Raw genomic sequence first — 14,016 nt, forward strand, 5'->3', positions numbered from 1 at the left:
TTCAAAAAAAAAATTATTATCTTGTATTTCCTTTCTTTTTTTTTAATTTTTTTTTTCCATAAATCTTTAAAATCAAACTTAATTTTGTATTCAGTTCATGTCATAAAAAATATTGTTATTTCTTGATTCGTAAAAAAAAATTATACACTCTTTATGCTCACATATTTTAACGAATAAAAATCGACACAAAAATAAAAAATATGATACTAATATATAATATTTAGGTGTCATATATTTTAGATATGATTTTGACTGTAAAATTAGAACAAATTCATTAATATCAACATTTGATATACATATTTGATTACTCAAAAATCATATATTGTTATCATATCTGAAACAAGTGGTGTTTAAATAACATATATTGGTGTCAGATTTCAATGTTTTGTATCTATTTTCATTTGAAAAAACAAATGTGTCATTGATATCAATATTTGATATATATTTGAGTACTTTAAAATCAAATATTATTGTCATATTATGAAATTTTTGGTACTCGAATACATATATTAACATCATATTTTTAATGTTTTGTATTGATTTTTATCCGATAAAAAACTTGTGGATCTAGGGAGTGCATTAATATTTTTTTAAACCAAGGAGTGCAAATACAATTTTTTTGACAATGATTCGACACAAACTTAAATTGGCAAAAAATTGTGTGAGACGATCTCCGTTGTATTTGTGAGACGGATCTCTTATTTGGGTTATCCATGAAAAAGTATTACTTTTTATGCTAAGATTATTACTTTTTATTGTGAATATCAGTAGGGTTGACCCGTCTTACAGATAAAGATTCGTGAGACCGTCTTACAAGAGACATACTTATTAGATATTACTCATTAAAATTAAAATATTTAATCAAATAAATTTATAAATAGATTTTTAAATAAATTTAAATAATTTATTAAATAATGTAATTTTATTGAAAATGTATATATTTAATATAAAATAAGAATAAAGATGAATGAATGGAGAATGAGACCCACAAATAATGAGTGTTAGTGTTAAAATAAATACGAGAGAATGAAATTGTTAATATAATGTGTATATAGCATGCAGACTCCATAATTTTTTATGAGATAATTGTTAAAATCCAAAGTTCTAAAAAGCGTGAAGCATCCCGAAACATGGATGTCGAGCTCCAAGCTTTTCAAGTTTAAGCGAGATTAGGACGAGCTTAAGCTTGAAAAACATTTTTTATCTTTAGCGTAATTGTAATATTTCAAAACAATAAATAGATAAAATAATACATAAATATAATAAATTTAATTCTGATACATTAATTCTCATATTAATAAAAACATAAAAATCTCAAAATTGAAATCTTTATATGTTTTTGCAACTAGACTACATTAAAAATTACTAAATATTTGTCAAATCATTGTCAGACACGCTTAATCATAATTAAAATTAAAAAAATAAACATCTAAATTATAAATATAATTTATTATTTTAAAATAAAAAGAAATATCTTAAAAAATAAAAAAATAAACAGATGCGATTAATTGTGCTTAAACATGCTTAATCAAACGTTTTAATTAAGCTTAATTCGATCAAACTATAGTTTGACCGCTTGTTTTCGTTTTTCTCGAAGCCGAGCGTTTTTGTCGAACTTTAAATTTAAGCGCGCTTAAGCTCGTGTTTTTTAGAGCACCAATAAAATGTAGCCATGTAGATGCCCTCGATCAACTATAATTCTGACATTTTGTAATTGTACTTTATAAAAGCTTTTATGCTTGTATTTCAATTATTTTCATAAATCATTAAAAATTTGAATATCGTATAAAATTTTTAAAAATGACTTTTTAAAACTAAACGAAATTTTGTATTAAATACTGCTATAATTTTATAGAATTAAAAAAAAAATCTAGATTTAATACATATTGACTTTTAAATTATACAAAACTAATAACATAACGACATACAAGTTTATTTCATAAATGTATTACGAATTTATGACTATAACATCTCTATTTTTTAATAAATATTAAAATACAACTTTCCATGTATATATATACTTTTGGATTTATAAAAGTATAAGATAAATTATTTATAATTGTAATAATAATTATAAATAACTTATATTGATCTAGAATATTAATTAATTAAGCGGAAAACTCTTTAATTTATATCATAGTTAATGAATCTATTACATCAGAATTTATCGAATAAAATAAAATAAAGTAAATCAAAAGCCAAAAGGAAAAAAAAGAATATTTAAAGCAAGGTTTAAAGCCTCAAAACTCTCGAAGGCAACAGTTTTCGATTTGCTTTACAAATCTTCCGGTTTGTCCAAGAAGGCAACGAAGCACGCACCATCTTCCCGTCACATTTTTCTCTGATTCTCTTCCCATCTCCACGATTCTGAAATAAAATCTTCCGCAAAAATCATCAGAATTCTTGTAATTTTTCTTTCTGATCACACAATATCTCGATATTTTTATGCATAGAATACATGTAATGCAATCAGATTATAGAATATCGTGTTGACCGTTGCTTTGTTCGTACACACCTTATAATCAGTGCGAACAGGCATCTCTTTAATGGCGCCATTATTTAAGGGCGGGATTTGCGAGTGCCGCTTGACCGAAATCACCACTCTGTTTTTTACTCGTTCTCTTTTTTCTTTCATGTATTGTAAACTCTTCCTTTCTATCCATTAAATACACCGTCCCATCGGAAAATTTTTATCTGTATTTTTCTAAGTTATAGTTCCGTGATTCTGTATATTTTTTAGTTGGGTTGTTTTTTTATTTGATTTTATGCAGATTGTTTGATTTGGTTTCTTCTGTTTGATCTGTTCCTGAATCATATTTGCAGAGACGATAGAAAATGCTTACCTGCATAGCACGTTCGAAGCAAACGAGTGATGAATCCTCCGTTGATCACCAGGGGGAGAAACCTAGTTCCAACGTCACTCCTAATAAACAAAGCATCAAAAACCTTTCTTCTCAGGTGATTGGACGTGTAAATTTAAGTGATTGTTCCATGAATTTTGCTCTGAAGGAGTTCAGAGTACAAGTTTCTATTTTACATTTTTTTTATAAAGAAATTTATTGAATGCTAAATGTGGTGTTTTAGATAAAGGACATGGCATTGAAGGCGTCGGGTGCGTATCGGCACTGCGCGCCATGCACAACTGAGCCGGCACCGCAGCCAAGGAGGTCCAGGAGCTTCAGAGGCGGCGGCGAGCCTGAGTCGGTGGCTCCCGACAAATTCCGTTGGTCGTATAGGCGTACGGGGAGCTTCAACTCCAGTTCGACGGCCGGGCGGAGGGAGCTTGAGGCGAGGCTGAAGGGGATTTCCAGCGGGGAGGGGACTCCGGCATCGGCCAGCGGCCGGCGAGTCGATCCGTTTGTGTTCGTGGAAGAGAGCGAGCCGAAGGAGTGGGTGGCACAGGTGGAACCGGGGGTCTTAATTACCTTTGTGTCCTTACCACGTGGCGGAAACGACCTTAAGCGGATTCGATTCGGGTACGTTTTGGTAATTTCGCTATTTTTTTAAAAATGTAAAATTTTATGTATAAATTTCTACATCCAAAGGAAGGTAACCCCACCACATAGGAGAATCTAGAATTGAGACAATTGGATCATTTGACCATTTTCTCAAAATTCGATTCTTTTAGGTTTCAATCAATCCAAACACAAATTTAGTTCAATATTTATTAAATTTAATTCATTCAATTTAGTTTTGTTAAAAAATAGCAGAAAATGCAGGTTCACAAATTTATGTCCCTAGATAGAATAATTATACTTATTATATGGTTAGTGGAGAATATTATTTGGAATAGTTAAAACGCATAATAGGATTTTATTATTGGTGTAGCATAAGTAAGAATGATGAAATATGGTCTATGGAAAACTTAAATGGCTATGAGTGTTTTTTTGACTTTAGGGTAAAAGCTTTGCATGCTTGGTTGGTGTAAAAATATTTATGGCTATAATGCTAACAATTGTAATTATACAAGTCCTTTTGGGTACTTTTACAGCAAAAACCTCATTAAAATTTTCAAATATTTTTATTTTATTTTTTGAGAAAATTCGGAGATAAGATATTGATATCAGATGAGTTATGAGATTTAAATTTCTTGACAAAGTAAAAATGTCGAAAAAGAGAGAAATATCGAGCAAATTTAATCTCTTATTACTTGGAATTGCTCACATAAACATCCTTCCTCGAGCATTCTACTTTTGAAGTTATTCTTTGACTATGTCTCTCCGAATGAATTCATAATCATGACATTGAAAGCAAGGCTTTGTGGGCGAATTAACAAGAAAAACAAGCATAAAGTTTTGACCAAATTATGCTAATCTTTATGAATTGAGCCATGAGGAAAAGAAAAATAGGACAAAACTAATACACCATTTTCAGAAGTTTATGAAGCCAAATTAAAATTCAAAGAAAACATTTCAGTGGGCCAACTTTTGGGAAACCTTTTACTTATTGTTGTCGTTTTGTCGGGGATTGCCATTGCTTTCGTTTCCAATCTTCCTCACGCCTCTTTCCTTTTTCATCTTGTGAACTGTTAGTTTTCTTGTCAATTTTTTGTCTATGAAATGTACAAATCTGTGTGGCCACAAAACTGGGCTGGTGACAAGATGGGCATCTGAAACTGGCTTCTAAACATTGATGGCAGACAATACCATTGATGACGCTTGATATAGATTGATGAACGCCTCGCTTGAAAATAAATTCCATTTTTTGTTTTATATTTTTATATCATGGTCCTTACGATGGATTATGACTCACTGTCCATTACATGATTTAATAATTGGATTATCTTTAAATCAGTGTCAAAGACCATTCAACTTTAACGCACAAGCCCAAACCACGCGCGATGATTTTCAGTTCCTTCATATTTAGTGATGAATCTTGTATAGTGGAGCACGAGGCCAGATAGGACTTAGGACTATCCCCGCTTTCATTTTCAACTTTTTAGAATAAATTTTAATCTTTGTTTGTGTTATATGATTTCAAGATTTCATCACCTCTAGATTTTTTGAGTTCTAGAACTTTAGTTTCGTCGTCCTATATGAAAATCATGGCTCCACTGCTGCAACGGACTTTCTTGCGATAATGGACAACCTATGAAATAAAGTTTAAAATGATTCTTTGATAAGTCAGAATGATTCCTCAGATGTGTCATATAATATTTGAATTGTGCAGTGAATGATGATGATAGGAAATCTTGTTCCTTAATCACCGTAAATTTTGCTCAAACTGTTTACAATTTCATGATTCTTTAGCCGAGAAACATTCAACCAATGGCAAGCCCAAAGGTGGTGGGCCGAAAATTGTGAAAAGGTGATAGAACTTTACAACGTACAAAGATTAAACCGCCAAGCTTTTCCCCTTCCAACAACTCCGAGATCCGAAGATGGTAGCAGCAGTTCAAAGATAGAATCTATTCAAAACAGCCCGGTTACGCCACCATTAGGTAGAGAACCTCTGCCTCATACCTTTTTTCGGCAGGTGGGAAATGGGATATCATACTCATCGTCGGATTCACTAGACCAGCAATCAACACATTCTCGCTCAAACTACGATTCATGTGGAGTTTCCTCAACATCAAAACTCTCAAGTATCAGTGGTACTAAAACTGAGACATCATCCATGGATGTTTCAATTCGAACTAGCTCCTCGAGAGATGCTGATCGCTCTGGAGAGATATCTATGAGCAATGTCAGTGATCTGGAAAGTGAATGGGTCGAACAGGACGAGCCCGGTGTGTATATTACAATTCGAGCACTGCCTGATGGAAAAAAGAAATGAGACGTGTGAGATTCAGGTTAGCTTATATGTTTCCTTAACTTGTCTTGATTAATTGCATTTTACATCTCTATCTGAAATATCATTCCTGTACTACAGAGTCCCTAATCGAATTGTGAAAAATGTAATAACTTGATGCAAAAGTATATGCAATCAATGGACTGCTCTAGCAACATGGACTAATTATTTTTGTAACGTGTGGACAAATATGAACTAGTCCCCCCACGATAAAGGATAGTCTTACTTGATCAGGCCCAGGACTTAGCTGTTCCAATGGATTTCAGTTTTATTATAGAGTTCTAGCCAGAGAGCCCGTCTGTTAAACAAGATTGCAACTCGCTCCTGCCAGTCTCCCGTCTTCTTAAATAAACGCAACATAGATGGTCATGAATGTTAACAGTATTTTCTTCACCTTAAGACTTTTAAGCTTGAATTGAACCTTGAGTGGAAGTCTTGTTGTTCAGTACTTGTTCTAATTTGACTTAAAATCAAAATCTATTTTAGCCGAGAGAAATTCGGGGAGGTGCATGCAAGGCTATGGTGGGAAGAGAACAGATCCAGGATACACAAACAATACTTGTGATTGATTAAACTCAACAAGGCAAGGAGATCCGATACTGCAACATTTTGCTGATCGAGAGTTATAATATGGTGCCAGTGAAAGAGTGTACTTTTTCCTGAAAGAAACTGGTTCAGTTTTGCAAGGGGAGAGCCATAGTTTATGACTTGAAGAAACCTTCATCTGGGCTTTTTCAGTTTTTTTTTCTTTGTATTTTATTTGCATGGAAATTGTGGGATATCTATATAATGGGCATTTTTTAGTTATGCATGAATCTTTGATGTACAAGGGGCATTGATGTCGATTACGAGAATTTTCGAATTGCATCAAGAAAAAAAGATTTCTTGGAATTTTATGAGAGATACTTTTCATATAAGAATTAGAAATCTAACTTGTCATTTCTACTCTATAATAATTGATACTCACTAGAAATATAGCATCGGTTGATAGTAGCTCGAATGCAAACCTCGAATTTACTCTATATCTGAAATCACAAAAGAGACCGTTAGAAGGTGGTCGGGAAGGTGTCCTGACGTAGTCCCTCCGATGCTCAAGTCAGATATTGATAATAAAACGAGATAGCAGCGAAAGACGCTGTTAGAAATCAATATCTTGAATGCCTAATTAGACTTTCACACTTGGTATTTATAGGAGAATATCCGATGTCCATCATAGGTCTTCTGTCTTGACTAGGGGTGGGTCGGGAGTCCAAAATCTAGTCTGAGCTTGATTTTGATGAGCTCATTCATGAGATATCAATTATATTTTGTCCGGATTCTATCGGCCAAGAGATCCTACTTACAATGATAGTAATCGACCCATAATCCTTAAAAACATATTATTAGAAATAATGTGCTTTCGTAGGTGGTCCACTCAGACAACCCTAACTCCATTATATTTGGCATGAGTACAAGTGTTCACTTAGCACAAGACATCATTTCATTTAGTCTCGCCATGCTCGACTATACTTTCCTACATTTAATTCGCTGTCTGGCTATAATTCTCAGCTTGATCCAACATATTGTTGGTGTATAGGCAAGCAAGCATTTCAATTAAGAAATACAATAATCCTTAGCTATGTAATCCAAGGGACCCGGCTCTTGTCGGAGGAGATGGCTAAACAATACATGTGTTTAAATCAACTCTGGCCCCGTCTACCAGCATCAAAATTTCTTAAGGTCCAAAATAGTGCACGGGAAACAAGCTATTCATCAAAGCTAAGGAATGAAATTCAAAAAGTTTAATGGTGAGAATTAAAAATATATGAGAAGGAAAGAGCCAACGAGATTGCGAGTGTAGATAGATTTTAAAGGATGGATTAACTTGAGAGGAAAAGCTAGGATTTTCAATTTAATAGTTTAGTTACGACATATTTTAATTCGGAGACTCTCGACTAAGAGTATGTCTCTTATGAGACAGTTTCATGAATCTTTATCTGTGAGACGGGTTAACCCTACCGATATTCACAATTAAATGTAATAATCTTAGCATAAAAAATAATATTTTTTAATGGATGACCCAAATAAGAGATCTGTCTCACAAAATATAACACGTGAGAGCGTCTCATACAAGTTTTTGTCCTCGACTAATTCATCTATTACATAACGTGTCTCACACTTTTAGGATATGATATGATATTTATGACAATTTTAACTTTTTTGAGAAAAATTTAAATAATTCGCTAATATATAAAACTAAAAATGGTTCAATCTTTTGCTCATACCATTTTACACGAAAATATTGGATCAACATCTGGGCCAAATATTATTCATGAAAATGATTAACTTCGGCCACTGACACAATCCTATAAGTATAAATTAAGCCTGTAACGATAAAGGTAATAGGCCCAACATGATCAACCTATAACCTCTAAAAATTATTGTTAATATTTTAAAATTTTAAACACTCGATAAAGTAAAAAACTAATTTAGATAATAACAACAACAACAATAATAATAAAATGAAGTTGTGTATGCAATGGGGTATCTCAAGTTAGATCAAACGACTTTCAAATATATTTGTCAACATTTTTTTAGACGAATTTATCATATGGAGCTTGTCCAATATAATTTATTCGATTAAAGTGATTTGGACGCTATCACATTAGTCCGTAAATTTTTCCAATATATATCGAAAATCTGGGAAACTACTAAAAAGTTTGGTTCAAAATACTCATAAAACATGTACAAAAATATGGGAAATAGTCAGAAAAATTAATTTTGATATTCAAATTTAAATAGATGAAAAACGTGCGCAGACACATATACATACATATCCATATAATCCATATTATGTATAATTCCAACTTGCATAGATGATAAGAACACTAACTCCCAAAAGGATGGAAGTATAAATAGACAATGGGGAGGCGGCTAAAAATATTTTCTTTTGTGTAGTAAATAAAATATGATATTAAATATTAGATTCTCTATTTTTAACTTTTCCCAATCAATAACCACGTGAAAAATTATGCTCAATTATTTGTCTGCACCCGACATCGTTGAATGGACCTTAAACGACGTAGAAATTTGAATTTTAATAAAAACTGAACAGGGACAATGACGGCTTTTCTTCACCAGACGAGACTAGGCTAGACTCGCGTGGATTACATAGTGACATTGATTTTGATCTTTTCGTCGCATATTCTTGGAGAACCTTTCAGTTCTTATCTCCTAATCCTTAGCTCGGAAAATTCCGATTGAGTGATATTGCAATGTGGTCCTATGTAGGCTTGCTTTGGCGGTGGCCAGATTTTCAAATTTAGCGTGGGTTGAACAGGCATCAATAAATTTCGATTCTTGAGTCTCGGCCATTCATTTTCATGATCAAGATTTTCACTTTTCTTACTGTAGCAGCTTCTGATGGAAAGTGATATATCTACGGCGGAGAAAGGAGGAAACTATGCTGTTGTAGTGGAGGTTCAGGTTCCGGGAACCCAAGGAGATGGTGCTTCTGGATCAACGGGTGACTCTTCGATGATGGAGGAATTGTCTAGAGTGCAAATACCCTTATTCTCAAGTACTATGACTACTCCAGCAATGCCAGTAGTCGCGAGCTCTTCTCAAGATTTATCTGCAAACCCACCAATTGGGTTGCCTGCTAGGCAAAAATCACTAACGAGACCCGCTTTTTCGAAGCCTAAATCAAGAATTGTGGAGCCTCCATATTCGAGCACCTTGATGCCTGGTAAGGAAATTGCTCAAACTACCCCAGTAGGGTCACCTTATATTCTGTCACCAAGTGCGGCTTCGCAGTCTGTAAGAGTTAAGCCGAGCACTCCTAAAACGTCAGCTCCGATCACGCCAAAGACGCCTTTAATGGCGTCCACGGGAGATGACGATGAGGATGATGATGACAAGGTTTACGATACCGAAAATCTTAAGAATTTTTCAAAATCTAAGCGCGGTAAGAAAGTGAGTGTGACGATTGTGGTTGAATGGGTTGCTTTTGTGTGCATAATGTTTGTCTTAATTTCAAGCTTAACTGTTGATAAGTTAAAGAATCGTCATATTTGGAGTTTGGAACTGTGGAAATGGTGTGTGCTGGTACTGGTGATCTTTTGTGGTCGTTTACTCACCGGATGGGTGACTAATTCTCTTGTTTATTTGATTGGAAAGAACTTCTTCCTCAAGAAGAAGGTTCTGTATTTTTTGTTTGGCTTGAAAAAGAGTTTTCGTGTGGTTTTATGGTTGGCTTTGAATTTTCTGACTTGGGTTTTGTTGATTAATCGCGTTCAAAGATCAGAGGAAACTACTAAGATTCTTAATCATATAACTAGAGGTATAGTGTCCACTCTAGTTGGGGCAGTTATATGGATGGTGAAGACTTTAGTTGTCAAATCGATAGCTTCATCTTTTCACGTTAGAACTTATTTCGATAGAATTCAAGAATCCATTTTTCATCAGTATATTCTTCAAGTCCTCTCTGGTACTCCGAGGGAGAAGAATGATGTTTCTGAGAATAGAAGACGATTGAATTTCAGCAGAGTAAAAACAAGAAAACAAGATAAACAAGGGGATGTGATTAATGTTGATAAACTTTATAAGATGAGACGAGAAAAAGTATCGACTTGGACAATGAGCGGGTTGGTCAATGTTGTTAGAAACTCGGGGATGCCTAACATCTCTGTGGTCAGTGTTGAAGAAGAAGAGGAAGGGCCGAAAGAAATTACGAGTGAGGTTGAGGCCAAGGACTCAGCAAATAGAATATTTAGAAACGTTGCAAAGCAGGGTTATAAGTAAGGATGCTAGTCTCATGAATAACTTCTTTATAGCTAGCTGTTTTAGTTTTTCTTTGATAGTCTAAGGTTAAATTGGTCTGTGGTAGGTATATCGACGAGAACGACCTTTTACTTTTCATGGAAAAAGAAGAAGTTGATAATGCATTATTACTCTTTGAAGGAGCTGCACAATCTAGAAGAATCACAAAATCATCCTTCAGAAATTGGGTGGTAAGATATTTTACGTTTTGATGTATTGGATAGTGTATAAGTTGCCGTTGTATCCTATGTGTGGTTGCATGTTCAATACAACAATTGAAATGTGACTCTTGTGCTACTGTATGACTTGGAGGATTTGAGTTGCACCGTTCCTAACATTTATAGCTTTTAGTACATTATAAAAACGTGGTCTTATAATTAACCTCTATTCCATCATTTTACCATAAAACAAATGTTGTGACTAAAGTTGGAATTCCATAGCTTATGTTATCGAAGTGTTTCATGTGAAGCTAATTTCTTGATTTTTTTGCTTGTGTGAAGGTAAGCGTATATAAAGAGCGAAAATACCTGATACTGTCTCTCAACGATGCCAAAACAGCAATAAAGCAGCTAAACAAGATTGCTTCGGGACTTATACTACTCGTGATAGTTATAGTTTGGTTACTTTTAATGGAAATCACCACCACCAAGGTTTTGGTGTTCATTTCATCTCAGATTTTACTGCTGGTATTTATGTTTGGTAACACAGTTAAAACAGTATTTGAAGCCATCATATTCGTCTTTGTGGTCCACCCTTTTGACATCGGTGATCGCTGCGTTGTTGATGGAGTACAGGTAAATTATTTGGTTTCTTATACTAAATTTGGCTCGCGGTAACATTGTTGGTTACTTCTAATTCTTGAATTTTCTACAGCTGGTAGTCGATGAGATGGACATTTTGACCACAATCTTTCTGAAGGCTGACAATGAAAAGGTATACTATCCCAATGCAGTTTTGGCCACCAAACCGATCAGTAATTTCAATCGAAGCCCAGAAATGGGTGACTCTGTGGATTTTGCTCTGGATTTTTCGACATCCGTGGAGAAAATAGCAGAATTGAAGGCTAGAATAAAAGCGTATGTTAAATCAATCCTTTCCATTATGTTTATTTATACTCAGAAATTGTCTGGAGCAGAATTCCTTCTTTGTGCACTTATTTTTTTCTCTAGTACTTCAGTTCTCAAAGTAGCATAAACTCAGGATCTGTCAATCCAATATTAGACATGTTGGAACGATTTTAGTTCGGGTAGTTTCTAGGCGAGTCGCTAACATTTCCTTTTATTTTATCTTCAGGTACTTGGAAAGTAAACCTCAAGAATGGCGTCCCGGTCACAGCGTGATATTAAAGGAAATCGTCGATGTTGACAAGCTGATGATGGCACTTTATGTGAGTCATACAATAAACTTTCAGAATACAGCAAGGGCCAGTCGAAGATCTGATCTAGTCTTTGAACTCAAGAAAATATTCGAGGAAATCGGTATAAAGTACCGTCTTCCACCTCAAGAAGTGCAGATCAGTAAGTCATGAGTCGCACCAACAACTGTTGTAAAGTGATGAATTTTGATAATTGGAGTATTATGTTATGTATTTTCTCAGAAGGATTCTGACCTTCTGTTGTACTTCATTTTCATTCCAGGAATCTATTATTATTAGGTGATGATATTTTATGTTATTAAATTAATCTAGAACTGGGAAAATATTGCACACCGGAGTATCCAACAACAGATAAATCAGTCGAATAAACTTCTTAAATTCTCAAAAAAGATTATTTCATTTTAAGGGATGGATGTAACAACAGAATTAAGAGAACTCCATCCTGGAATAGCAAAACATTTATATTTAGTCGAACCACAAAATGACTTCGTTCACACGATCTTTGAGCTTGAATGGTGAATTATACCCCGCGAGGGTGAAGTTCTGGGTCGAAGCCACTCTTTTATAAGAGGTGCCTTGGAGGGTTTTCCTCAAGGCCGCAATCTCTGTGGGAATATTGCTGTTCATAATGAATCCACCAAATCTTCTTACAGCACAATATTTGTTTCGGGGTAACTTCACTATCTTTATTTGATCCGTGTCTGGTGCGGGCATGTTGTTCTGGTATTCTTTTGGCAAGTAAGCGAATATAGTGTAGGCCGAGCCATTAACATCGGCCGATGGTTTCTTGACATCCGACTAGTATCGGAGATGTCATGTTCATCTTGATTTGTACATGGTTGCCACCGAGAAAGTAATTGAATAAGCTATATAATAGAAGAATATAATCACTTACTACAGATCAGATTAAAATAAGAGAAAGTTGCGATATGTATATTTTTTTTCATATAAATTGTCAGATTTCAATCTTAGTTCGCTATCATTGTTTTATTCGATTTATTTGTTTTCGCATGACATGACATGATACTAATGTACGTGTCCAATGTCACAGTAACTATTCCCATATAAAAAAAACTAGAATTGCAAAACAAATTATTAAGATTGTCATAAACCATTTAGCTTACACTAAAAATCCATCGTTAGTCAGCATCCTGGTAAGAATTGAAAATAATGGTAGTACGTACTCCACACCCAATTGGCTTCCTCGCAACTCCGAATCTCATAGTCTTTATCACTATAAATGACTTCATATGGAGGGCACTCTCTGAGTGAGCAAACCAATGGTTGTGGGAATTCGAACTTACCCTTGCATTCCGACATGACCAACCAGCTTAAATTAAAACCCATAAATTAAAAAAACAGATCTCCCTTCAATGAAATCATTATATACGACAAATTAATGCCCCAATAGATATATGAGAATGTGAGTTGTTCGGGCTAGGTACGAGGGTTTTTATAGGGGTAAATGTGTGTGGATGCAATTGTAGAAAATGGGTTTTCGATGAATATTGATATTTGATGGTATTTTCCTAACTCTGTGCTCTCAAGATTTGTTGTTGCCTATGTCACACATCAACGTTATAATCTCGGATTATATTTCTTCGACAAAGTTGACTGGAATCACGAGTTTGAAATTGTGTTCATGGGTGCCGATTCATATCAGATCTCTATGATTACTACCATTTAATGGGATTTGCCTAAATTGATGACCAAGATATTGCCTCAAGATTGTGACGATTACAATATATATTAGGAGTGGGTCTCATGTGAGACCGTCTCACGAATCATAATCTGTGAGACGAGTCAACCCTACCCATATTCACAATGAAAAGTAATACTTTTAGCATAAAAAGTAATACATTTTCATGGGTGACCCAAATAAAGATCCGTCTCACAAAATACGACCCGTGAGACCGTCTCATACAAATTTTTGCCATATATTAGATAACGGGTCATATCTCATATTTCTTGGACTAGATTGTCTACAATAAATATGAAATTGTGTATTCATAGAATCAATCCTCTTAACACTTTCTTAATTAGATTGCTGA

At 34.3% G+C, this 14,016-nt stretch overlaps 1 protein-coding gene and 2 pseudogenes across 1 annotated transcript; 2 read left to right on the forward strand and 1 right to left on the reverse strand.

Annotated features, from left to right (window-relative positions):
• The first annotated feature begins 2,242 nt into the window (after positions 1 to 2,242).
• On the forward strand, positions 2,243 to 6,663 carry LOC140832339 (protein Brevis radix-like 4; annotated as a pseudogene).
• A 2,213-nt stretch (positions 6,664 to 8,876) lies between these two features.
• On the forward strand, positions 8,877 to 12,251 carry LOC140832338 (mechanosensitive ion channel protein 10-like). Its single transcript, XM_073196300.1, has 5 exons — positions 8,877 to 10,568; positions 10,658 to 10,781; positions 11,091 to 11,384; positions 11,464 to 11,666; positions 11,884 to 12,251. Exons 1-5 carry the CDS (start codon positions 9,193 to 9,195, stop codon positions 12,116 to 12,118), a joined length of 2,232 nt encoding a protein of 743 aa, XP_073052401.1. The 5' UTR covers positions 8,877 to 9,192; the 3' UTR covers positions 12,119 to 12,251.
• A 96-nt stretch (positions 12,252 to 12,347) lies between these two features.
• LOC140832340 (heme-binding-like protein At3g10130, chloroplastic) lies at positions 12,348 to 13,691 on the reverse strand (annotated as a pseudogene).
• Between the last annotated feature and the right edge of the window lie 325 nt (positions 13,692 to 14,016).

This window comes from Primulina eburnea, chromosome 5 (assembly GCF_022965805.1).
Source record: "Primulina eburnea isolate SZY01 chromosome 5, ASM2296580v1, whole genome shotgun sequence".
Lineage (NCBI taxonomy): Eukaryota > Viridiplantae > Streptophyta > Magnoliopsida > Lamiales > Gesneriaceae > Primulina > Primulina eburnea.

Coding starts and splice junctions, on each gene's coding strand:
- LOC140832338 (XM_073196300.1), top strand. CDS start 9,193: ATGGAAAGTGATATATCTACGGCGGAGAAAGGAGGAAACTATGCTGTT. Junction 10,782..11,090: donor CATCCTTCAGAAATTGGGTG/GTAAGATATTTT, acceptor GCTTGTGTGAAG/GTAAGCGTATATAAAGAGCG. Junction 11,667..11,883: donor TTGAAGGCTAGAATAAAAGC/GTATGTTAAATC, acceptor TTTTATCTTCAG/GTACTTGGAAAGTAAACCTC.